The following is a 23986-nucleotide window of genomic DNA, read 5'->3' as shown; positions in this document are numbered from 1 at the left end:
TAAATCGGTAGGCTATTCAGCACTGATTTGATGAGCACAAGCTTGCCTGATTTGGTTAGAACCTTTGCTTTCCAAAGGCTGAGTTTCTCTTCCACCTTATCTATGATCGGTTTCCAAGTCTTCACCAACCGCGGATTCGCCCCCAAGGAAATCCCGAGGTATCTCACAGATAGCATCGCTTGCTTGCATCCCAGCAACCCACACGCTTGATCTACCTAATCCTGCTCACAATTCACCGATATCAGAATTGACTTGTCAAAATTGATGCTCAGTCCCGACATCAACTCAAAACACCGCAGAAGTCTCCTATAATTCACTAATGTCTCCGTTACCGGGGGGCAAAACAATATTGTATCATCTGCAAATTGTAAGTACGACAATGCTATATGCTCTCCTCCGACCAGTAACGGTTCAATGCGCCCATTCCTTACAGCTTCTCCCAGACTCCCACCATCCGATTCAACACATCAACCACTAACACAAACAGAAAAGGAGAAAGAGGATCCCCCTGTCTGAGGCCCCGCTCCATGTTAAACGGCTTGGATGGTGACCCATTTACCATAACAGACATAGTTGCCGAACTAACACACTCCATCACCCAATTCCTCCAACGCTGTCCAAATCCCATTTTCTGTAGCACTATATTCACAAAACTCCACCTGACTCTATCATAAGCTTTATGAAAATCCAGCTTAATGATTGCCGCTTTCTTCCGCCGCGCCTTGAGCCAATGAACCGTCTCACAGGCTATGAGAGCACCATCATGAATTTTCCTGCCTTTCACAAATGCCGTCTGAATCTCTCCCACCAAGCCTGGCATAACCGACCTCATTCTTCTCACCAATACCTTCGAAATCACCTTATACACACATCCCACCAAACTAATCGGTCGAAAATCCTTTATCTCCTTCGTGCCCATAAATTTTGGGGCCAGTGTCACCCATGTTATATTCACATCTGATGGTAACTTTGCCCTTTGGAAGAACTCCAATACCGCCGCCGTGAACTCCTGACCAATCTCTTCCCAACATTTCTTTATGAAATTCATATTGAAGCCATCACTACTTGGGGCCTTAGAAGATTCACAATCCCAGACTGCTTCCCTGATTTCCTCAGCAGTCGGTACAACCTCCAACGCTTCTGCCTCAGCTCTGTCAATTTGCTTCAACAACCCTTCCCGAACACCGATCCTTAGTGCAAACTCCTGCCGATACAACTCCTTATAGAATCCCCTGATTGCATGCTTTATTCTAGCCTGATTCCTCACAAGCCGCCCATGAACCATCAGAGCATCAATTCTGTTATTCCGCCTTCTAGCCGATGCAATATTATGAAAGTACCGGGTATTCCTGTCCATGTCCCTAGCATGTTGGGACCGGGACATCTGCTTCCAATGGATTTCCTTCCTAATATACCACTTTTCACAAAAGCTCACCAACGCCTTCCTCCTAGCCTCCGTTGTACCATCATAGATCCCTTCACTAACCTGATCATCCAGCTTCTTTATCTCATCCTCAAATCTTTTCAGTCTGTTTTCCATATCACTAAAGTTATCTTTGTGCCATTGCCTCAGAGGTATCGTCAAGGCCTTCAGTTTACCAAGAAACGAAGCTCGTCCCAAGTTCCTCCATTCATTTTTTACCATCCTAAGAAAACCCTCATGGGTGAACCAAGAATCTAGACTTCTGAATGGTCGATGCTCCCCTCCAACCCTTGTAACCTCCACAATCAACGGGCAGTGATCCGACAAGCCTCTTGGACCACCTTTCAGCCTAATGTCAGGAAATTCCTCCACCCATTCAATATTAACCAACACTCTATCAATTCTACTACAAGATTGACCCCTGAACCATGTGAACTTCCTATCAGTAAGGGGTAGATCCACCAACTGCATGTCTTGAACCCAACTCTTAAAATCTTCCGCGGAGACCGGCAAGCTCCGCACCCCTTTACGATCCTCCGCTTGTAGAATTTCATTGAAATCCCCCAACAAACAGAAAGGAAATGAACACAAGCCTGCAATATAGCTCAACTCCTCCCACACCACCCGCTTTGCCTCCCTCTCGTGAGCCCCATACACTAGACAATAAGCACACTGAAAATTATTCTTTGTTAACACGCCTTCAACACACAACCACCTCTCTCCTTTATAACAATTACGTTTCTGAAACACCATATCATCCCACATTAACAACAGCCCCCCGGATGCCCCATCAGACTCCACAAACTCCCAACCTAACGTACTATTCCCCCAAATCCTGCCAACATCATATTTCGAAATATCCTCTCTTTTTGTTTCAATCAAACCTAACATGTTTATGTTATATTTCCTCTTCAACATTTTTACCATACTGAACTTTCCATCCCCCCTCAAACCCCTAATATTCCAACAGCTCACAATCATTTAATCAAATTACTGCTCACCTTATGTTTGTTCTTTGGACGACTCCGTCTTGCCTTTTCCTTTTGTTTTGCCAGTTTTAGCTTTTTCGCTATTTCTTCATTTTGAGCTTGCAAAATACTCATGATATCCACTTCGTCATCATACAATTCCGCTCCAGATTCCACCGCCAAAGCCCAGGTAATCTTATTTTCCTCTACCTCTGCTTCCTTGGATATCTCGTCGCCCTCTCCTGTGGTGAATTTTCCTCTGTCCGTGTCAGATCATTCCTCTTCCACTAAGATTCCCGCATCCTGATCTAGGCGGTTAACTTCCGCTTCTTCTCCTCGGTCAGCCATGTTCGGTAGTGCCCCCGCATCGCTACTCCCATCCGCAAGAAACCATGCGTTGTCCGGCTGCCCCTCCTGTCCGACGCACACCCCTGGCCTCCTCTCCTTCCCGCGTCCACCCTCCTCTCCCATACCCAGATCTTGCACAAACCCCTGCCCCTCAGCCACGTCTTCCGCGAAACTACCCTGCGACTGGCTCTGCACCATCGGCCTGGACCACCCGGCTCCACCCTCCTCACTCACAAGCTTGGTCGCCGAGTTTCGCATGTCCCTCCCAGACGCAGCAGAAGAAACACGCTCAACCTGTCTACCCGCTACCCACTCCAGCTTCTCACGGGTCAGGGATCCATCAACCCGGTTCGCCACCTTCCAGCCCAGCACAGGCCCATCCGGTCTCCCACACCCTAGCTGCACTCCCTCTAACACTCGTGTCCCATTACCCTGCTGAGTTGGTATTGGGCTTGTTCCATCTAAGCCCAATTCACACCCCTCCAGATAGCATTCAGTTTGGTTCCTTAATGGCTGGCCCAATGGAGCAGTCCCACGATGTGTACCATAACACACAAAATCCCTTTCTCCCCCAGTACCGAACCCCTGTGTAACCGTTCTGTCAAAATCCCCCTCTTCACTCACACCAAATCCCTGCATAAGCTCCTTGCCCTTATTCTGTGTACTACTCTCCGATTCAGTTGCATCCCCAATCTTTTTCAAATTCAAAAACTCAACGTTCACATCATTCAATAGCATCTCAGGAATTACTATTCTGTCCTTCCCACTATCACCCCCCTGCATACCACCAATGATCATGGCCGCCGCCGGATCCCAAAGCACCGCCGCCTTCGTCAGATTATATTCACAGGACCCATCAGCGGCCCTCCCCTCATATACTGACTTCCTCTCCACCGAAATCCCCGTTCCACTAACCTCTACTCCCACCTCTTTCACGAATACTGTAAACTCCTTCTCCCCAATAACAATATGTACCCTCTCCCTAATCTCATTAAATTCATCAGTAGCCACTTGAAACCTGCCCACCCTAAATGAATCCCCTGCACCTGTTGGAATATCACACTGGAGAACGTCCCCCCATAGGCCTCCTATCGCTTTGAATGATTCTGTCCCACCGCCGGACCTGATGAAAGACCTGCAACATACTGTCCAGTTTAAACGTATAAGCCTCCTGAGCGTGCTCAACCGTATCAAAAGTTAATAACACTTTAGTCTCCCCGATCTCCCTAACATCCTCCACATACTGCCAATTTGTGTGTATTACTCTCTTCAAAGAACAAAGATCCATAGGTTTTATTGTGCATCCTACTAAGCTCCTGGCCAACCATTCCATATTCGATGCTACAATAGGTATCTCAACCCTTTTCATGCACTCATCACCCTGCTGATCTTGCGTTCGGTCTCCTGCCATTGTTCCGGCCACCACAGGGTTCTTCACCTCCTCATTCTCATGAAGAATTTTCTCTGACCTCCTTTCCAACTGACGTCGATTATCCACAGTCACCCATCTGTCCCCTGCCTGCAAATTCCTCCTAAATTTGGCCTCCCTCACAGACATAGTTTTACCGCGCAGCCTAAATTGGTTCATTTCTGCAATAGCCTTCAGAGCACCACCTTTCGTCGTGTAACGAACAAAAGTGAATAGGTGCACCATAACATTTTTCTGTTTTCTTCATATATAAATATCATTGATCCTTCCCGTCCAACAGAACAAGTGATACAATTCCCTCCTAGAGATCTCCTCTGGCAGATTATCCACAAACACTGTGAAGGAGTCCTTCTCTAAGCGATAGTATTCTTCTTTAGTCCAAATCCGCGGATCCTTCGACCCTGAATAGGATCCCCCGCTTCCACCCCCCTGGTGTTTCTTCCACGCTCAGCCTCTCGGTCTCTCATTCTTCCACCCCCCTATAGGATTCAAATTTTGTAAGTAATTTTTTCAGAGTTAGAAATAACAAATAGTCATACAATATAAAATGACCAACTATATTTATAAAATATGTAATTTTATAAAATGATAATTTAATTAGTATAATACTTTAATTATTTCATAAATTACATATTGTATAAATATGGTTCGTCATTTTATATTGTATAACTATCTGTTACTTCTGTCTGAAAAAATTTAAGTTTTAGATTCTATGCCACCTTGGAGGGTTATACTTTTTAATAATTTTTTCAACATTAAAAGTCTCGTTAATAATTTTTTAGATGTTAATGAGTCCAAAGATGATTTTTAACGAATTTTTAGAATCGCTTATTGTTCCATTCTCAATTTATAAGTTTGTAAAAATGTAAATTTTTTGGAATTTGAACTAAAATATAAAATTTGAATTTCTATTTTTTTATTTTAATTTTTTGATATTTTATTTGAATCCAAATGGGATATTTTCCAAGGTTGCGAGAACCAGACCAACCAATAAACTGGTAAAATCACTGGTTCACTGGTTCGACCAAAATTTAACCTGAGTTCAACCAGTTTAATTAAATATTAAATAAAAGTATTAAAAATTCAATATATGATTTCAAATATATTAATTCAATAATTTCTAACTTAATAAAATTCAAAATTTTACAATTTTACATAATAAATTATCCATAATTTAATATTAGAAGGTCACAAATAACTTCAAATATCAAAGTTCATAGCTAAAAATAATCAAAACGCACATAATGACAAACACAAAATATTCTACTATTAAAAGAATCATTGACAAACAAGTTTTCAACTTTCACAAAATTCTGTTAAACAAATATACATAACTAGCGACTGACCTTCAATTAAATCACAAGTATGAATTCAACATAACTAAAGAAAAAAATAAGATTTCAACTTAACTAGAACCTATTCATAACCTACTAATTTTGTCATTGACACCATAGTACCCTAATCCCACCAACTACTACCACCACACACACAAAAAAAAAAGGAAGAGAAAACACACCACACAAAGAAAAAGGGTAGCAATTCTCGATATTTGGCAAGCAGAAGTCTTTTTTAGTAGCTACAAATGTAATACATAAATCGTATAACAATAAGCTGCATTTCGTAGTATGTTCAAGATAAAAATTAAGCTCAAACTTTCATTCAAACTTTCAGCAGTAAATCAATTAATAATCAACAATTTGGTTCTAACTTCCAAATCCAAACTAATCTGAAAACATATCAGCAGCAAAAACTAAATTGAATCAAATTCTAAAGTCAGAATCTAAATTAAATTGAATTCAGAATTACACCAACATTCAACAAATTGAATAAATAATGTCGTTTGGCAGTTGTTTTTGTTCCATCTTCAACATCCAACAAAAAATAAATTGACCTTCAACAAAATTAACTCAAACAAATTAACTCAGCAAAGAAAATATTTAATCAAATCATTCAATTCAACCATTATTTCAGAAAACCAGTAACTCAGATTAAGCAAAATTATCAGACTCAGAATCAGAAATAAAAAAAACCTAAAACCCAGAACGTAGAATGAGTATTATTAACAAAAGTACATAACAAGAAATATTAATTAAAGCAGCAGTGCTTACCAGTGGCGAAGGAGAAAGAAAAGTGACGGAGAAAAGGAAAGTGATGGGCTGATGACAACGGAGAGAGAGAGAGAGAGAGAGAGAGAGAGAGAGAGAGAGAGAGAGAGAGAGAGAGAGAGAGAGAGAGAGAGAGAGAGAGAGAGAGAGAGAGAGAGAGAGAGATGCAACGGTATCAACGCTTCAATTCCCACCCCACGGTTAGGGGTGGCAAGCGGGGAAACCCGCCTTCTCTGCCCCGCCCCCACTTAACTGTGAGTTGGCAGGCTAAGCCCACCAAAGCTCTTTTTTTTTTTTTTACTTATTAACTACTGAATAATATATATAATTTCACAACCATGTTAATAAATTTATAATTTCTAAAGGTATAAAAAAATTATATTTTTTATATTCACAAACATAAATATTGTCTCTAAAGCAACATAAACATAATCCAAAACACTCGATTTTCATCTTCATACTCTTATAAGTTGGGTTGGGGGAAGTCGAGTTTTGGCTAAAAAATTACAAAAATACCGCCTTGCCAAAAAAACTAAGCCCACCCCGTCTGCCAAAACCCGCGGTTTACGCGGTGCAGGTTAGGTGGGTTTTTGTTCTTTGACGGTCCAATTTTGTAGTCCGATCCGCTTTTCTTGGTGGGTTACTGGTGCACAAAATTGTGATCTCCAGGCTCGAACAAATCCTGGTAATGGCTCCAAAGCTTGGTGCTTTGATCTTAATTCATAATTGTCACAACTTCGATACAACTAACCAGCAAGTGCACTGGGTCGTCCAAGTAATACCTTACGTGAGTAAGGGTCGAATCCCACGGAGATTGTTGGTATGAAGCAAGCTATGGTCACCTTGTAAATCTCAGTCAGGCAGATATAAAGTGATAATGGTGTTTTCGAATATTATATAATAAAATAGGGATAGAGATACTTATGTAATTCATTGGTAGGAATTTCAGATAAGCGAATGGAGATGCTTTTCGTTCCTCTGAACCTCTGCTTTCCTGCTATCTTCATCCAATCAGTCTCACTCCTTTCCATGGCTGGCTTTATGTGATACATCACCACTGTCAATGGCTACTTTCGGTCATCTCACGGGAAAATGATCCAATGCCCTGTCACGGCACGGCTAATCGTCTGGAGGCATCACCCTTGCCAATGGCTTCACCTTATCCTCTCAGTGAATAATATGCTCACGCACCCTGTCACGGCACGGCTATTCATCTGTCGGTTCTCGATCATGCTGGAATAGGATTTACTATCCTTTTGCGTCTGTCACTAACGCCCTGCAATCGCGAGTTAGGAGCTCGTCACAGTCATTCAATCATTGAATCCTACTCGGAATACCACAGACAAGGTTTAGACTTTCCGAATTCTCTTGAATGCCGCCATCATTCTAGCGTACGCCACGAAGATTCCGGTTGGGAGATCTAAGAGATATTCATTCTAGCTTATTTCATGTAGAACGGAAGTGTTTGTCAGGCACGCGTTCATAAGGGAGAAGGATGATGAGCGTCACACATAATCATCACCTTCATCACATTCTTGAGTGCGAATGGATATCTTAGAAGAGGAATAAGAAGAATTGAATAGAAAATAGTAGTACTTTGCATTAATCTTTGAGGAACAGCAGAGCTCCACACCTTAATCTATGGAGTGTAGAAACTCTACCGTATGAAATTACATAAGTGAAGGTCCAGGCATGGCCGAGAGGCCAGCCCCTCTGATCTAAGAACCAGGCGTCCAAAGATGCCTAATACAATAGTAAGAGGTCTTATTTATAATAAACTAGTCACTAGGGTTTACATGAGTAAGTAATTGATGCATAAATCCACTTCCTGGGCCCACTTGGTGTGTATTTGGGCTGAGCTTAAGTGTAGCACGTGCAGAGGCCATTTGTGGAGTTGAACGCCAGTTTCTATGCCAGTTTGGGCGTTCAACTCTGGTTTTGGATCCTTTTCTGGCGCTGGACGCCAGATTTGGGCAGAAGGCTGGCGTTGAACGCCAGTTTACGTCGTCAATTCTTGGCCAAAGTATGGACTATTATATATTACTGGAAAGTCCTGGATGTCTACTTTCCAACGCAATTGAAAACACGCCATTTCGAGTTCTGTAGCTCCAGAAAATCCACTTTGAGTGCAGGGAGGTCAGAATCCAACAGCATCAGCAGTCCTTTTTCAACCTCTGAATCTGATTTCTGCTCAAGTCCCTCAATTTCAGTCAGAAAATACCTGAAATCAAAGAAAAACACACAAACTCATAGTAAAGTCCAGAAATGTGAATTTAACATAAAAACTAATGAAAACATCCCTAAAAGTAACTAGATCCTACTAAAAACATACTAAAAACAATGTCAAAAAGCGTATAAATTATCCGCTCATCACAACACCAAACTTAAATTGTTGCTTGTCCCCAAGCAACTAAAAATCAAATAGGATAAAAAGAAGAGAATATACTATAAATTCCAAACAATCAATGAAACATAGCTGCAATCATATGAGCGGGACTTATAGCTTTTTGCCTCTTGAATAGTTTTGGCATCTCACTTTATCCATTGAGGTTCAGAATGATTGGCATCTATAGGAACTTCAGATTTCGAATAGTGTTATTGACTCTCCTAGTTCAGTATGATGATTCTTGAACACAGCTTCTTTATGAGTCTTGGCCGTGGCCCTAAGCACTTTGTTTTCCAGTATTACCACCGGATACATAAATGCCACAGACACATAATTGGGTGAACCTTTTCAGATTGTGACTCAGCTTTGCTAAAGTCCCCAATTAGAGGTGTCCAGGGTTCTTAAGCACACTCTTATTTTGCTTTGGATCTTGACTTTAACCGCTCAGTCTCAATTTTTCACTTGACACCTACACGCCACAAGCACATGGTTAGGGACATCTTGGTTTAGCCGCTTAGACCAGGATTTTATTCCTTTAGGCCCTCCTATCCACTGATGCTCAAAGCCTTGGGATCCTTTTTATTTGCCCTTGCCTTTTGGTTTTAAGGGTTATTGGCTTTTTCTGCTTGCTTTTTCTTTTTCTTTCTATATTTTTTTTCTATATTTTTTTTTCGCCCCCTTTTTTTCTTTTTTTTTTTTCTGCAAGCTTTGTTCTTTGCTGCTTTTTCTTGCTTCAAGAATCATTTTTATGATTTTTCAGATTATCAAATAACATGTCGCCTAGTCATCATTCTTTCAAGAGCCAACATATTTAACATTCTTAAACAACAACTTCAAAAGACATATGCACTGTTCAAGCATTCATTCAGGAAAACAAGAAGCATTGTCACCACATCAATATAATTAAACTAAGTTCAAGGATAAATTCGAAACTCATGTATTTCTTGTTCTTTTGAATTAAAACATTTTTCATTTAAGAGAGGTGATGGATTCATATGACATTCATAACTTTAAGACAGAGTTACTAACTACTAATGATCATGTAATAAAGACACAAACATAGATAAGCACATAACATAGAAAACGAGAAAACAGAGAAAGTAAGAACAAGGAATGAGTCCACCTTAGTGATGTCCTTGAGCTCTTCTATGTCTCTTCCTTGCCTTGGCTGCTCCTCCTTCATTGCTTTTAGATCTTCTCTGATTTCATGAAGGATGATGGAGTGCTCTTGATGTTCCACCCTTAGTTGCTTCCAATAATTGTGTGGAAGAAAATGTATCCCCTGAGGTATCTCAGGGATCTCTTGATTTGCAGTCAAATGTTCTACCACTGAGCTATAGACCCTTGATAGAAGCTTTTGTCTTCCCTTTCCTCTTTCTAGAGGTTTCTCTGGCCTTAGGTGCCATCAATGGTTATGGAAAAAAAAAAAACAAAAAAGCTATGCTTTTACCACACCAAACTTAGAATGTTGCTCGCCCTCGAGCAAAAGAAGAAAGAATAGAAGAATAAGAAGAAGATATGGAGGAGATGGTTGGGAGTGTGTATTTGGCCATATGGGTGGGATTGGGTGGGAGAGAGATGTTGAATTTTTGAAGGTAGAGGGTGTATGGATGTGAGTGGTAAATGGAAAGTAGAAGGGATGATCATGAATGGGAAGAGAGATGATGAGGTAGGTGGGGATACTGTGGGGTCCACAGATCCTGAGATGATCCTGTGGGTCCACAGATCCTAAGGTGTCAAGGCATTTACATCCCTGCACCAATTTAGGCATGTAAAATGCCCTTGCACACAACTCTGGGCGTTCAGCGCCAGGTTGGTGCCCATTTTGGGCGTTCAACGCCCCTTTGCTGCCATTTCTGGCGTTGAACGCCAGAACCATGCTTGTTCTGGGCGTTCAGCGCCAGGATGCTCCCATTCTGGGCGTTCAGCGCCAGAACTATGCTCTGTTCTGGCGTTTGAACGCCAGACAGATGCTCCTCCAGGGTGTGATTTTTCTTCTGCTGTTTTTGATTCCGTTTTCAATTTTTATATTTATTTTGTGATTCCACATGATCATGAACCTAAGAAAACATGAAAAACAATACAAATAAGAATTAGATACACATTAGGTTGCCTCCCAACAAGCGCTTCTTTAATGTCAATAGCTTGACAGTGGGCTCTCATGGAGCCTCACAGATGTGCAGAGCTTTGTTGAGACTCTCCAACACCAAACTTAGAGTTTGGATATGGGAGTTCAACACCAAACTTAGAGTTTGGTTGTGGCCTTCCAACACCAAACTTAGAGTTTGACTGTGGGGCTCTGGTTGACTCTGCTGGGAGAGAAGCTTTTCCTGCTTCCTCTCCATGGTTGTAGAGGGGGATCCTTAAGTTTTGAATACAAGGGAGTTCTCATTCCATTGAAGGAATATTTCACCTCTGTCAACATCAATCACAGCTCTTGCTGTGGCCAGGAAAGGTCTTCCTAGGATGATGGATTCATCCTCTTCCTTTCCAGTATCCAGGACTATGAAATCAGCAGGGATGTAAAGGCCCTCAACCTTTACTAATACATCCTCTACTTGTCCATAAGCCTGTTTTCTTGAGCTGTCTGCCATCTCTAGTGAGATTTTAGCAGCTTGCACCCCATAGATTCCCAGTTTCTCTATTACAGAGAGGGGCATGAGGTTTATTCCTGAACCAAGGTCACACAGAGCCTTAAAGATCATGGTGCCTATGGTACAGGGTATTATGAACTTTCCAGGATCCTGTCTCTTCTGAGGCAATGTCAGTTGATCCAGATCACTTAGTTCATTGATGAACAAGGGAGGTTCAACTTCCCAAGCATCAATGCCAAACACTTTGGCATTCAGTTTCATGATTGTACCAAGAAACTTGGCAGTTTGCTCTTCAGTGACATCCTCATTCTCTTCAGAAGAGGAATACTCATCAGAGCTCATGAAGGGCATAAGGAGGTTCAATGGAATCTCTATGGTCTCTAGATGAGTCTCAGATTCCTTTGGTTCCTCAGAGGGAAGCTCCTTATTGATCACTGGACGTCCCAGGAGGTCTTCCTCCTTGGGATTCACGTCCTCTCCTTTCCTTACAGGTTCGGCCATGGTGCTTATGTCAATGGCCTTGCACTCTCCTTTTGGGTTCTCTTCTGTATTGCTTGGGAGAGTACTAGGAGGGATTTCAGTGATCCTTTTACTCAGCTGGCCCACTTGTGCTTCCAGATTTCTAATGGAAGACCTTGTTTCATTCATGAAACTTACAGTGGCCTTAGATAGATCAGAGACTAGATTTGCTAAATTAGAAGCATTTTGTTCAGAGTTCTCTGTCTGTTGCTGAGTTGATGATGGAAAAGGTTTGCTATTGCTAAACCTGTTTCTTCCACCATTGTTAAAGCCTTGTTGAGGCTTCTGATCCTTCCATGAGAAATTTGGATGATTTCTCCATGTTGAGTTATAGGTGTTTCCATAAGGTTCACCTAAGTAATTCACCTCTGCTATTGCAGGGTTCTCAGGATCATAGGCTTCTTCTTCAGAAGATGCCTCTTGAGTACTGTTGGATGCAGCTTGCATTCCATGCAGACTCTGAGAAATCATATTGACTTGCTGAGTCAATATTTTGTTCTGAGCCAATATGGCATTCAGAGTATCAACTTCAAGAACTCCCTTCTTCATAGGCGTCCCATTACTCACAGGATTCCTTTCAGAAGTGTACATGATCTGGTTGTTAGCAACCATGTCAATGAGTTCTTGAGCTTCTGCAGGCGTTTTCTTTAGGTGAATGGATCCACCTGCAGAGGTGTCCAGTGACATCTTTGATAGCTCAGATAAACCATCATAGAATATATCCAGGATGGTCCATTCTGAAAGCATGTCAGAAGGACACTTTTTGGTCAACTGTTTGTATCTTTCCCAAGCTTCATAGAGGGATTCACCTTCTTTCTGTCTGAAGGTTTGAACATCAGCTCTAAGCTTGCTCAGCTTTTGAGGAGGAAAGTACTTGGCTAAGAAAGCCGTGACCAGCTTATCCCAAGAGTTCAGGCTGTCTTTAGGTTGAGAATCCAACCATAATCTAGCTCTGTCTCTTACAGCAAAAGGGAAAAGCATGAGCCTGTAGACTTCAGGATCTATTCCATTAGTCTTAACAGTATCACATATCTGCAAGAATTTAGTTAAGAACTGAAAAGGGTCTTCAGATGGAAGTCCATGAAACTTGCAGTTCTGCTGCATCAGAGAAACTAATTGAGGTTTCAGCTCAAAGTTGTTTGCTCCAATGGCAGGAATGGAGATGCTTCTTCCATGTAAATTGGAATTAGGTGCAGTAAAGTCACCAAGCATCTTCCTTACATTATCATTATTTTCGGCTGCCATCTCCTCTGCCTGTTCGAAAATTCCTGAAAGGTTATCTCTGGATTGTTGTATTTTAGCTTCTCTTAATTTTCTCTTCAGAGTCCTTTCAGGTTCTGGATCTGCTTCCACAAGAATGTTTTTATCCTTGCTCCTGCTCATATGACAAGGAAGAATGGCCAGAAAAATGATAATAATAATAGAGATCCTCTATACCACAGTATAGGGATCCCTTTGTGAGTGGAAGAAAAGGGGGAGACAAAGAATGTAATATAAAGGAAGAAACACAACTGTGAGAATGGAAGAGATGTGAGATGAGATGTTAGGATATGAATGAATAAATAGAATAAGATGGGGGAGGTATAATTTTCGAAAATTATTTTTGAAAAGGAGTTAGTGATTTTTGAAAATAGTTTTTGAAAATTGTTAGTATTTTTTCGAAAATTTTTTTGAAATAAAAATAAAAATAAAATAATTAGTTAATTAAAAAGAAATTTTTGAAAAAGGGGGAGATATTTTCGAAAAATGAGAGAGAGAGTTAGTTAGGTGGTTTTGAAAAAGTTAAGAAACAAACAAAAAGTTAGTTAGTTAGTTGAAACAAATTTTTGAAAAGATAAGAGGTTAGGAAGTTAGAAAAGATATTTTGAAAAGATATTTTTGAAAAAGATAAGATAAGAAGATATTTTTGGAAAGATATGATTGAAATTAGTTTTGAAAAAGATTTGATTTTTAAAATCTCAATTAATGACTTGATTCATAAGAAATCACAAGATATGATTCTAGAACTTAAAGTTTGAATCTTTCTTAACAAGCAAGTAACAAACTTCAAATTTTTGAATCAAAACATTAATTGATTGTATTATTTTCGAAAATTTGATATAAAAATAAGAAAAAGATTTTTGAAAAATATTTTTTTTAATTTTCGAAAATAACTAAGAATTTTGAAAAAGATTTGATTTTTGAAAAAGATTTTGAAAAAGATAAGATTTTCAAATTGAAAATTTGATTTGACTCATAAGAAACAATTTGATTTTAAAAATTTTTGAAAAAGTCAATCCAAATTTTCGAATTTGATGAGAGAAAAAGGGAAAGATATTTTTTTTGATTTTTGAAATTTTTATGATGCAAGAGAAAAACACTAAAAAGATGCAATGCATGAAATGGATATCTTAGAAGAGGAATAAGAAGAATTGAATAGAAAATAGTAGTACTTTGCATTAATCTTTGAGGAACAGCAGAGCTCCACACCTTAATCTATGGAGTGTAGAAACTCTACCGTATGAAATTACATAAGTGAAGGTCCAGGCATGGCCGAGAGGCCAGCCCCTCTGATCTAAGAACCAGGCGTCCAAAGATGCCTAATACAATAGTAAGAGGTCTTATTTATAATAAACTAGTCACTAGGGTTTACATGAGTAAGTAATTGATGCATAAATCCACTTCCTGGGCCCACTTGGTGTGTATTTGGGCTGAGCTTAAGTGTAGCACGTGCAGAGGCCATTTGTGGAGTTGAACGCCAGTTTCTATGCCAGTTTGGGCGTTCAACTCTGGTTTTGGATCCTTTTCTGGCGCTGGACGCCAGATTTGGGCAGAAGGCTGGCGTTGAACGCCAGTTTACGTCGTCAATTCTTGGCCAAAGTATGGACTATTATATATTGCTGGAAAGCCCTGGATGTCTACTTTCCAACGCAATTGGAAGCGCGCCATTTCGAGTTCTGTAGCTCCAGAAAATCCACTTTGAGTGCAGGGAGGTCAGAATCCAACAGCATCAGCAGTCCTTTTTCAACCTCTGAATCTGATTTCTGCTCAAGTCCCTCAATTTCAGTCAGAAAATACCTGAAATAACAGAAAAACACACAAACTCATAGTAAAGTCCAGAAATGTGAATTTAACATAAAAACTAATGAAAACATCCCTAAAAGTAACTAGATACTACTAAAAACATACTAAAAACAATGTTAAAAAGCGTATAAATTATCCGCTCATCAGTTACGCGGACCAGCCCAGCGGATTTAGACCCGTTTGCCACCCCTACCCACGGTTCCTGCCAGCGGTGACAGCACCATTTACCGAAAAAGAAGAGTTCGGCCATGGGGGATAGTGATGGTGCGCTGGGTTTAGGTTAGGGTTAGGTTTCTGATTCTCAGAGAGATGAGAGAAAGGAGTGGGGGTGGCATGGGTTTTTCTTCTGAGAGAAACAGTGCGTTGGAGCTTAATTACCCAAACCGAAAATCTTGAAAAAAATCGGTCGGTTCCAACAGTTCACCGATTAACTACTGGTTTGGCTAATTTTTAAACCGGTTTTTTGTAAAGCAGTTTTATGTCTCAACCGAATCAACTAAGTGACCGGTTTTTGGTTAACCCAATTGAATCGGTTGATTCGGTTCGATTTTCAGAACATTGGTATTTTTTTATTGACATTTATATTTTAAAGTTAACATAAAATAAGCTTTATAAGGATTCATTTGGGAAGTTTCAAAAGTAACTTGTTTGAGATTTTGACTTATGAAAAGTAGTAGTATTAATGTCTAGTGTAATTTTCAAAATCAAATTGCAACTTTCTAAGAAGCTATTTAGGAGCTTATAGAGAAGTTAAAAAAATAACTTCTTTCATAATACTATTATTTTTTATCACATTTTTATAACATAAGTATTTTTAAAACTAAAAATTTAAACATAAAATAACTTATTTATAAGTTACTTTTAATATAGTCATTTATTATTTAAACTATTTTTTCAAAAGAAGCTTAATTAAGGTATTTACCCAAACTAGACTTAAGTGGTAAATCAAATTAGATTAACTCAATTTACTAAATGACCTAATTCAATTTACATTATATCAAATTTTATTTATTTATAAATCGAAGCTATTCATTTTGATTTGTCTGATCTTTATTTCTACTAATTCGAATCAGTATGATTCGATTTAGTACCAAAAAAAACTAAATCAAATTTACATAAATTTATGCATGAGAATATGCAAGTACAGTTTTTTAATTTGAGATTTTCATATAATATTAAATCCTACTTAATTTATTAATGTTATTTACCCGACAAATGTAAAAACGAGAAGCCATAGCGCGTGAAGTGTGAACATAGCATAATCCGTTCATTTTTCTGGCACCATATTTATTTCCATGAAGAATTGACATTATATATGTTTGACTATAATAAATTTTGATATTGTAAATATGTAACGTTCGTTAGTGGGTAGAATTACGTTAAAATTTAGATGATCTAAAATAAAAATAAAATAAAAAATTAATGATCACTAAATTTATAAATTTTATAAAATATATATTTTACTATTTTAATTTAAATATGATTAATTCATTATTCTATTACTTTATCAACTTATTCGCTTTGAAAAATATTGATCTTACGTTGAAACTTGAAAGCTGCATGCCAGTATAGAAATGACAAAGCATTATTTAATTTGTTGTCATCTATATGATATTTTTCTTAGCTACATGAGGTGTATCCGTTTATGCTTAATAGAATAAGATTCTTTGAAAATAGATGTGTGATAATAAAGGTTTGACTTATAAAATCACATATAAATATATATTATTGAATTTTAACAATTTATATTACAGAGCAAGATAATAATATTTGTTAATCAAAATTTAAGTGAAGAAACAAAAAGGCAAAGAATTAATTTTTGCACATGATTCAAGTATGATTTCTATTTCTCGTCACTGAAAATATTTAAAAAAAAAAAAAATAAATGACCAACATTGTTTTAAACAATTTTGTCTTGTATTTGAATCCGCTAACCAAGAACTATTAAATTTAAATGCGTTACGGTCATGCAAATATGTCTTACTATTATTAATAATATTAAATCAAGAGGAAACAGAGCATTTAGTGGAGTAAGCATCTAGGGATAAAAGCATCTGAATTTCTAGTTCAGATTTCTGTACCATTTCTTTCGAAGTAGTAACAGAAAAAGAAACAGAGAAAAAGAAAGATCTGAAAATCAAGAGAAAGAAATGAGACTTAGAATAGCTTCTTGGAGTTTCATCCTATTTACCCTAGTCTTTTTGGTAAGATCTACCTATGTTATTCAATTAAAGTTACTCAATTTTATCGTAAGGGTAGTGTTATAGATCTTGCATCGAATACTTTGGTCCCTTCATTATTTGGTTTCAGAATTAGTCATCCTCTGTTTCAGCGAAACTTAGTTTGAAATGAATCTGGCTTTGTTTTCATGATACTGTTGAAGTTGAACTAAAAGCACTTTTTCTTTTTCTTTTTTTTCTTTTGGAGAGAAATTTGACTTTGTTTTTCAACTGTAATTCTGATGCTGCAGGTTGTGAAAGATGGTAGCGCAAGAAAGATAGGTATAACAACTGAGAGGGATAATCAAGTGAAGCTAGTAACCTATGATTTGCATCAATCTGCAGCAGAGGATCTTGCGCTTAATAATATTATGCAAGTTGAAGGCACCGATTTGAAAATGAAAACAGAAGCAGCAGAAGAAGAAGATGATGATGATCATGATGATCACCATAAACACAAAGAAAAAGATGATGAAGACTCCGATGATGAAGATGAAGATGATGATGACGAGGATGATCATAAGAAGAAAGGAAAGCATTATTCTAAAAACGAGCACGATAAAGATGAACACAAAAAGTTCATCATGGACCCTGAACTAAATGTGTTCTTCACACCAAAGGATCTCTACGTTGGGAAAACGATGCCGATATATTTTGCAAAAAGAAATTCGTCAACATCTCCAAAGTTTCTCCCAAGAGAAGAAGCAGAACAGATTCCATTCTCATCAAAAAAGCTTTCCTCTCTTCTCAAATTCTTCTCCCTGCCAAAACACTCACCACAGGCCCAGGCCATGAAATACACACTCAAAAACTGTGAGATTGAACCCATGGAGGGAGAGACCAAGTTCTGTGCTACTTCCTTGGAATCCCTTCTTGATTTTGCACGCTACCTCTTCGGATCCAACAAGCAGTTCAAGGTTTTAACCACCACACACCTCACGAACACAACGGTTCTTCTGCAGAACTACACAATCAGAGAAGTGAAGGAGATTTCAGTTGCAAACGTTTTAGGGTGCCACCCAATGCCTTACCCTTATGCAGTTTTCTATTGTCATAGCCAAAAGAGTGATGTTAATTTGTATGAGATGTTGGTAGAAGGTGACAATGGCGGCAAGGTTCATGCTGCAGCTATTTGCCACATGGACACATCGATGTGGGACTCCGATCACGTGTCCTTTCGCGTACTCCATGTCGCTCCGGGAACCTCTCCGGTGTGCCACTTTTTCCCTCCTGATAATCTTGTTTGGGTGCCTTCCCCTGCTGCAAATCCATGATAATCTATCACTGCTACTTGCGTAAACAGTGTTTCTTGTATATGAAACTATCTACAAAATGTTAGTTCTTAACCTGGTGTTCTATGAAATAAACGACTGTCTTAGTGAAAATACTATTAATGTGTCTGTCAATAAAGATGTTATTTTGGTGTGCTTAGAACCTTGGAGTAATCTTTGTTCTATGTGTAAGGACTAGATGTAAATTCTTCAATGTGTTAGTTACTAGGGCTTGACACAGTTTAGTCTTAATGGACTGTTGGACATTGCAAACTTCTTTAATTTTCAGTTTTTGATGGTCAAGCTCTAGCTATTTGTTAGGGCAAGTTCCCTAATTAAATTGTTTGAAAATGAAATTTATTAGAATACAACTTTTAAATATTTAAGATGTTTTTATAACTTTTTTATTTTTATAGAAATCGCTATAAGATGTAGCAATTTCTGGGCAAATGGAGCGTTGCAGAAATCTTGGCATCCTGTAGCAATTTCTTTATAGAGGGATTCTCTATAAATACTAGTACGAGGCATTTGTGAAGAAGCCTAGTGTTATTTTCACAAATGGAGTGTGAGGAGAGTTTTTTAGCATTTGTGCATTGCTTCGGAAAAATTCAAAAAAGCAAAAGGTACCATATTAAGTTTACTGATAGAGAACCAGTGAGTGTTTTTATCCGGTCATCAAATATGTTGTGAGAGCAAAAAATCAGTATATTGCAAAAGTTAGGGGTGTGTGGAACAAAGTGGGTGAAGTTGTTTTACAATATCTCTATTACTGTTGTGTCAACTGGTGTGAAGTATGAAACATTTGTGATAGGGTTCGATGAAGATATGCATGTTTTGTTTCATTGTCAGCGAAGTTTTTCGGAAGTGAGAATACACGAGTTGTATGTCAAGTTGGAAGATGGTATCGACAGTTCTGGGGCATTAGCGTCGAATCCTCAGTCGACTACGTTAGGGGTTGTTCTACCTCGATGCCTGTGGTTGCACCTGCTTGTCTGTTGGTTGATCCTCCATCTGTTGCAGTGGGATAGTTAGGCCACCCCGTCTTATTTTGGATATTGCTGGTGAGGGTGAACCGGATCGAGTTAAAAATGCAATACAATAGGATGATTCGGATGAAGAGCCTATTGACATTGTTTGGGACAGTGATGAGGATACTTGGACCAACTCACCTATACATCAGGGGCTATCAAGTTCCGGCACACAACAACATCGTTCACATTTTTCAACCTTGAACTTTGGGGTTCAAGGATTGAATGAGGGATGTAACACCCTATTACCCTAAGCCTTACCTCTAGCTGTAAAGTAAAGAATAACAAAGCGTGACAACATAAAGAAATAAAGCTCAAAGACGTAGAAAATAGAGATACAAAAGCACGAAGTGTTACACACGATAAACAAATGCGTAAAGGTAAGAAAAGGATCATAGATACAAGATAATCAAAGTATATACATATATAGGATACAAAAGAGGACTAGTCACAGCCTACGGAACTTAGGCCGGCTAGCTCAAACAGAATACAAAAGAATTTTATTCTGTCTCTCAAAGTAAGCCTCTAAGGCAACCAGTGCAATATACAAAAGTGAGAGATACTACATCAAAATAATCAAAATACAAAAGATAAAGAGCGATTCTCCGCTTTGTCACCATCCCCAAACTCACCGATGTGGGTTGCGACCTACATCTGAAATACAACAACAACATATGGTATGAGAACCGGAGGTTCTTAGTTTGGTAACAGTTCCCAATAGATAAGATATAAGGTTTTGGAATGCCAAAGGCAATCCTAGAACTTCACACCGATATAAAGATTCAAAACCTAGAAATATTTAATAAAAATCCATAAAGGGTTATCTACTCCTGAGGATTTTCTGACTAACAGAAACACTGATGTCTTACAGCCTTCGCCAACCTATCCTCCATGTGATCCCATCGCTATCGCCTACCGAACCTCCTCAATCCCATCAAAAAACACAGATAAATGCAAGCAAGTAAAGCACAGATAATATACATTTACAGCAAGTAATTCAGAAAGCAAGTATCCAGGTATGTCGCCTTTCGGTCACAAATAATTGTTACCCGAAGGATATAGTGTCAAGAACACTCTTGTGACTCAAAAGGATGTGAGCGGGATACTCTGCCTCAGCCCTCACATTGTTCTCAACATAAGCAGGATTAATAACCGTTCTTATGCCGGCGCTGTAATCTCGACAAGCGGGATCCATCACCAACCTTGTCCGAGGAGCATAACGACTTATCAATAATCTTGTGGATCTCTAACGTGGGATAAATGTCGGCTTAGAAAATTCTAAAGGATTTTTCAAACTCAAGTGTCACAAGTATAGCCTAAACCGACAAGTGATCCGCAATCAAAGTTTAGAAGAATGTCACAACAATCAAATCAATTATCAGGAGTGGAATCCTGGGTCGTTTTCCCTAGGACTTGCCATTGAATGCACATCATTGGTTAGGAAATTTAGGGGTTTTGAATTGCTTGCAGAAAAAGTAAAGTGACAAGAAACTAAGAGCAATGAACAAGTAACAATTAAATTAGAACAACTCGAATTACCAATCAAGTAATTGACTAACTAACAAGCATCTAATAAAATGATAGCAATAAAAATGGCATATAACTAATCAGGGTAAAATTAAGCTAAAAGAGCTAGGAAATCAAAGCTAACAAAAAGGAATGACAATCAATCAATATAAAAAGCCTTAGCTAGGAGTGAGAATTAGAATTCCTATCCTTATTATCATCGTCAATTGTGATGGTAAGTGTACATTGCTATCACTTAGTCATCCTCTAACATTGAAGGAAAGTCAAGTGAGCACAATTACCTGTAGTCCACAAGTCCTAATCAAATCCTAATGAAAGATTAGATTTAGTGAAATTTAAGCCAACTAGCAATCTTCAATTACCAATCAACATTAGATTTTGATAATTCAAGAGTCTCAAATTACTCAACTCAAAGCCAAGAATAGAAATCTACACCATAATCATAAGTTGCATTTTCACAAACACTTGGTGAGCACTAATAAAAGACATCATAAAATTGAGGAATCAACCCAAATTAAAACTACCCACTGTCAATTATCAACAATAATAAATCAAATAACACATATGAAACATAAAAACCTCAATGCATTAACTAGAAATCAAATCCAACAAGATCCAAAATCATAAACCAAGGTAACTTGATTTACAAGACTACTAAGCAAAAGTAAAGTAGAGAAACTACAATTAGAGTAATAAAAACTTAATGTAAACAAGATCTAATCCATGGATTCAAGCAAAAGTTGATCAAAGAACAATAAAACCTAGAGAAAAAGAAGAGTTTCTCTCTCTAGAAGTAAAAACTATCTAATTTTCTACATTATGGAATGTTGTGTCTTTGCCTCCTTCACCCCCAGCCTCTATTCTTCGAATTGGGCTTGAAATTGGGCCAAAAGAGCTTCAGAAATTGCCCCCCATGTGTTCTATTAATGAGGCACATGTTTGTGTTCCCGCGTATGTGGCAAGTGGTCCGCATACGCGGACGATGCGAAACTCAGCTAACGTGTACGCGGCAAAGGAGACGCGTACATGGGTGTGCTAAAATTTCAAGCTCCACTTCTTCATGATTTCCCTACTTGTTCATACCCTGGGTCGAGCTATCCGACCTGGGGTGATCGAGGACAAAGCAACCGACCTCTTCAAGTAAGCACAACCGACCTCTTCTTTAAAAGAGTTCGGCCAAATCACTACAAGAAGCCCAAAGACGGCCCAAACTAAGGGACATAGCCCAATCTAAAGGCCAAAAGCCCAGAAAGATAGAGGCGGTACCCCTGGAGATAAGATGACCTCACTTAAAGATAAGATAAGATAACTAACTTATCTTATCTAGAAAGGTCAGCCCACACTAATACAAATACATTGGAGCACCCAGGTATAACTCATACTCTGATTCTACTAAAAACCTGCTTAAAGCCCATGCTAACTTAAGTATCGGAGTCTCTTGCAGGTACCACCACTCTCCGGTGACGAAGGATCAGCAGCATGACGAACGGATTTCTGCCGGTAAAGAATTTTATAAAAATAATCACGTTGTAAGTATAGTTTCTAAACCAACAGAGAATTCTTTTGTACAAAAGTTTTGTTTGTCACTTAAGCAAACCTAATAAAATTGATAACCGAAGTATTTAAACCTCGGGTCGTCTTCTCAAGGAATTGCAGGGAGGTGTATTTATTATTGGTTATGGAAAAAGGTATATTTTTGGGTTTCTGAAATAAGGAACAAGTAATTTAAATGGCAAGAAAAATAAATTAATAATTTGAAAAACCATTGCAAGGTATGAGAACTGGAAATCCCATCCCAGTTATCCTTATCAGGTGTGATGAGAATTATTTATTGCTCCCACTTAGTTAACCCTTACTAAATAAAGAAAAGTCAACTGGACTAATTAATTTGATTCCTCAAGTCCTAGTCAACTCCTGTGGAAAGACTAGCTTTAGAGGGATCCAAATCAATCAGCAAATCTTAATTTTCAATCAACAGCTGAGTTTGATAACTCAAGTGTCACCAATTACTCAACCAAAGCAAAGGGGGAAAAATCTAAATTATTTATATCATAAATAGAAGAAAGCAATCATAAATCTGAAATACCTCAAATTGCATTAAATAGAATATTCAAATCTAACATGAAGAGTTCATAAGCCAATTTGGCAACATAAGTAATTAACAAGTAAAAGCATTAGAATAAATAAAAGTAGAAGAGAAATATAAATTAAAGAAACATAGAACCTAGAATGAAGAAATAACCATAAAGTAAAAGAAATGATAATCCTAAAACCTAAGAGAGAGGAGAGAGCCTCTCTCTCTAGAAAACTACATCTAAAACCTAAAATTGTGAATTATGAATGTTGTATCAATTGTCTCAATGAATGGATCGATTTTCCCACTTTATAGCCTCTAATCTATGTTTTCTGGGCCGAAAATTGAGTCAAAAACAGTCCAAAAATTGCCCTCATCAATTTCTGGTACGTACAGGTCGCTGCAGAGCCACGCGTTAGCGTCGTCCACTCGTTCACACGGATTGAGTTTTTGCCAGGTCACGCGTCCGCGTGATCCACGCGTGCGCGTCACATGGCTTTGGGGCAGTTGTGGCAAATTATATATCGTTGCGAAGCTCCGGATGTTAACTTTCCAATGCAACTGAAACAGCATCATTTGGAACTCTGTAGCTCAAGTTATGATCGTTTGAGTGCGAAGAGGTCAGGTTGGACAGCTTAGCAATTTCTTCAACTTCTTGTATTCCTTCCACTTTTGCATGCTTCGTTTCCATCCTCTAAGCCATTCCTACCCTATAAACCCTGAAATCACTTAACACACATATCAAGGTATCAAATGGTATAAAGGGAGAATTAATATTTGGTAATTTAAAGGCCAAAGAAGCATGTTTTCAATCATAGCACAAAATCAGGAAGGAAAAATGTAAACTCATGCAAATCATATGAATAAGTGAGTAAAGAATTGATATAAACCACTCAATTGAGCATAAGATAAACCATAAAATAGTGGTTTATCAATCTTCCCACACTTAAACATTAGCATGTCCTCATGCTAAGCTCAAGAGAAGCTATAAGAGAGTGAAGGGGAATGGTAAAACTTATGAAATGCAACCTA

At 38.5% G+C, this 23986-nt stretch overlaps 1 protein-coding gene and 1 non-coding gene across 2 annotated transcripts; both read left to right on the top strand.

Moving 5' to 3' along the window:
• Nucleotides 1–12513: 12513 nt before the first annotated feature.
• LOC112767624 (small nucleolar RNA R71) lies at nucleotides 12514–12621 on the top strand. Its single transcript, XR_003185065.1, has one exon. It is a non-coding gene; the product is annotated as a small nucleolar RNA R71 (small nucleolar RNA).
• A 3960-nt stretch (nucleotides 12622–16581) lies between these two features.
• Nucleotides 16582–18706, top strand: LOC112764542 (BURP domain-containing protein BNM2A). The gene is made up of 2 exons (XM_025810201.2): nucleotides 16582–17039; nucleotides 17306–18706. The coding sequence occupies exons 1-2, from the start codon at nucleotides 16986–16988 to the stop codon at nucleotides 18326–18328; spliced, it is 1077 nt and encodes a 358-aa protein (XP_025665986.1). The 5' UTR covers nucleotides 16582–16985; the 3' UTR covers nucleotides 18329–18706.
• The last annotated feature ends 5280 nt before the right edge of the window (nucleotides 18707–23986 follow it).

This window comes from Arachis hypogaea, chromosome 17 (assembly GCF_003086295.3).
Source record: "Arachis hypogaea cultivar Tifrunner chromosome 17, arahy.Tifrunner.gnm2.J5K5, whole genome shotgun sequence".
Classification (NCBI taxonomy): domain Eukaryota; kingdom Viridiplantae; phylum Streptophyta; class Magnoliopsida; order Fabales; family Fabaceae; genus Arachis; species Arachis hypogaea.
The sequence above is the reverse complement of the archived record's forward strand: the minus strand, read 5'-3'. Positions and strand labels throughout refer to the sequence as shown.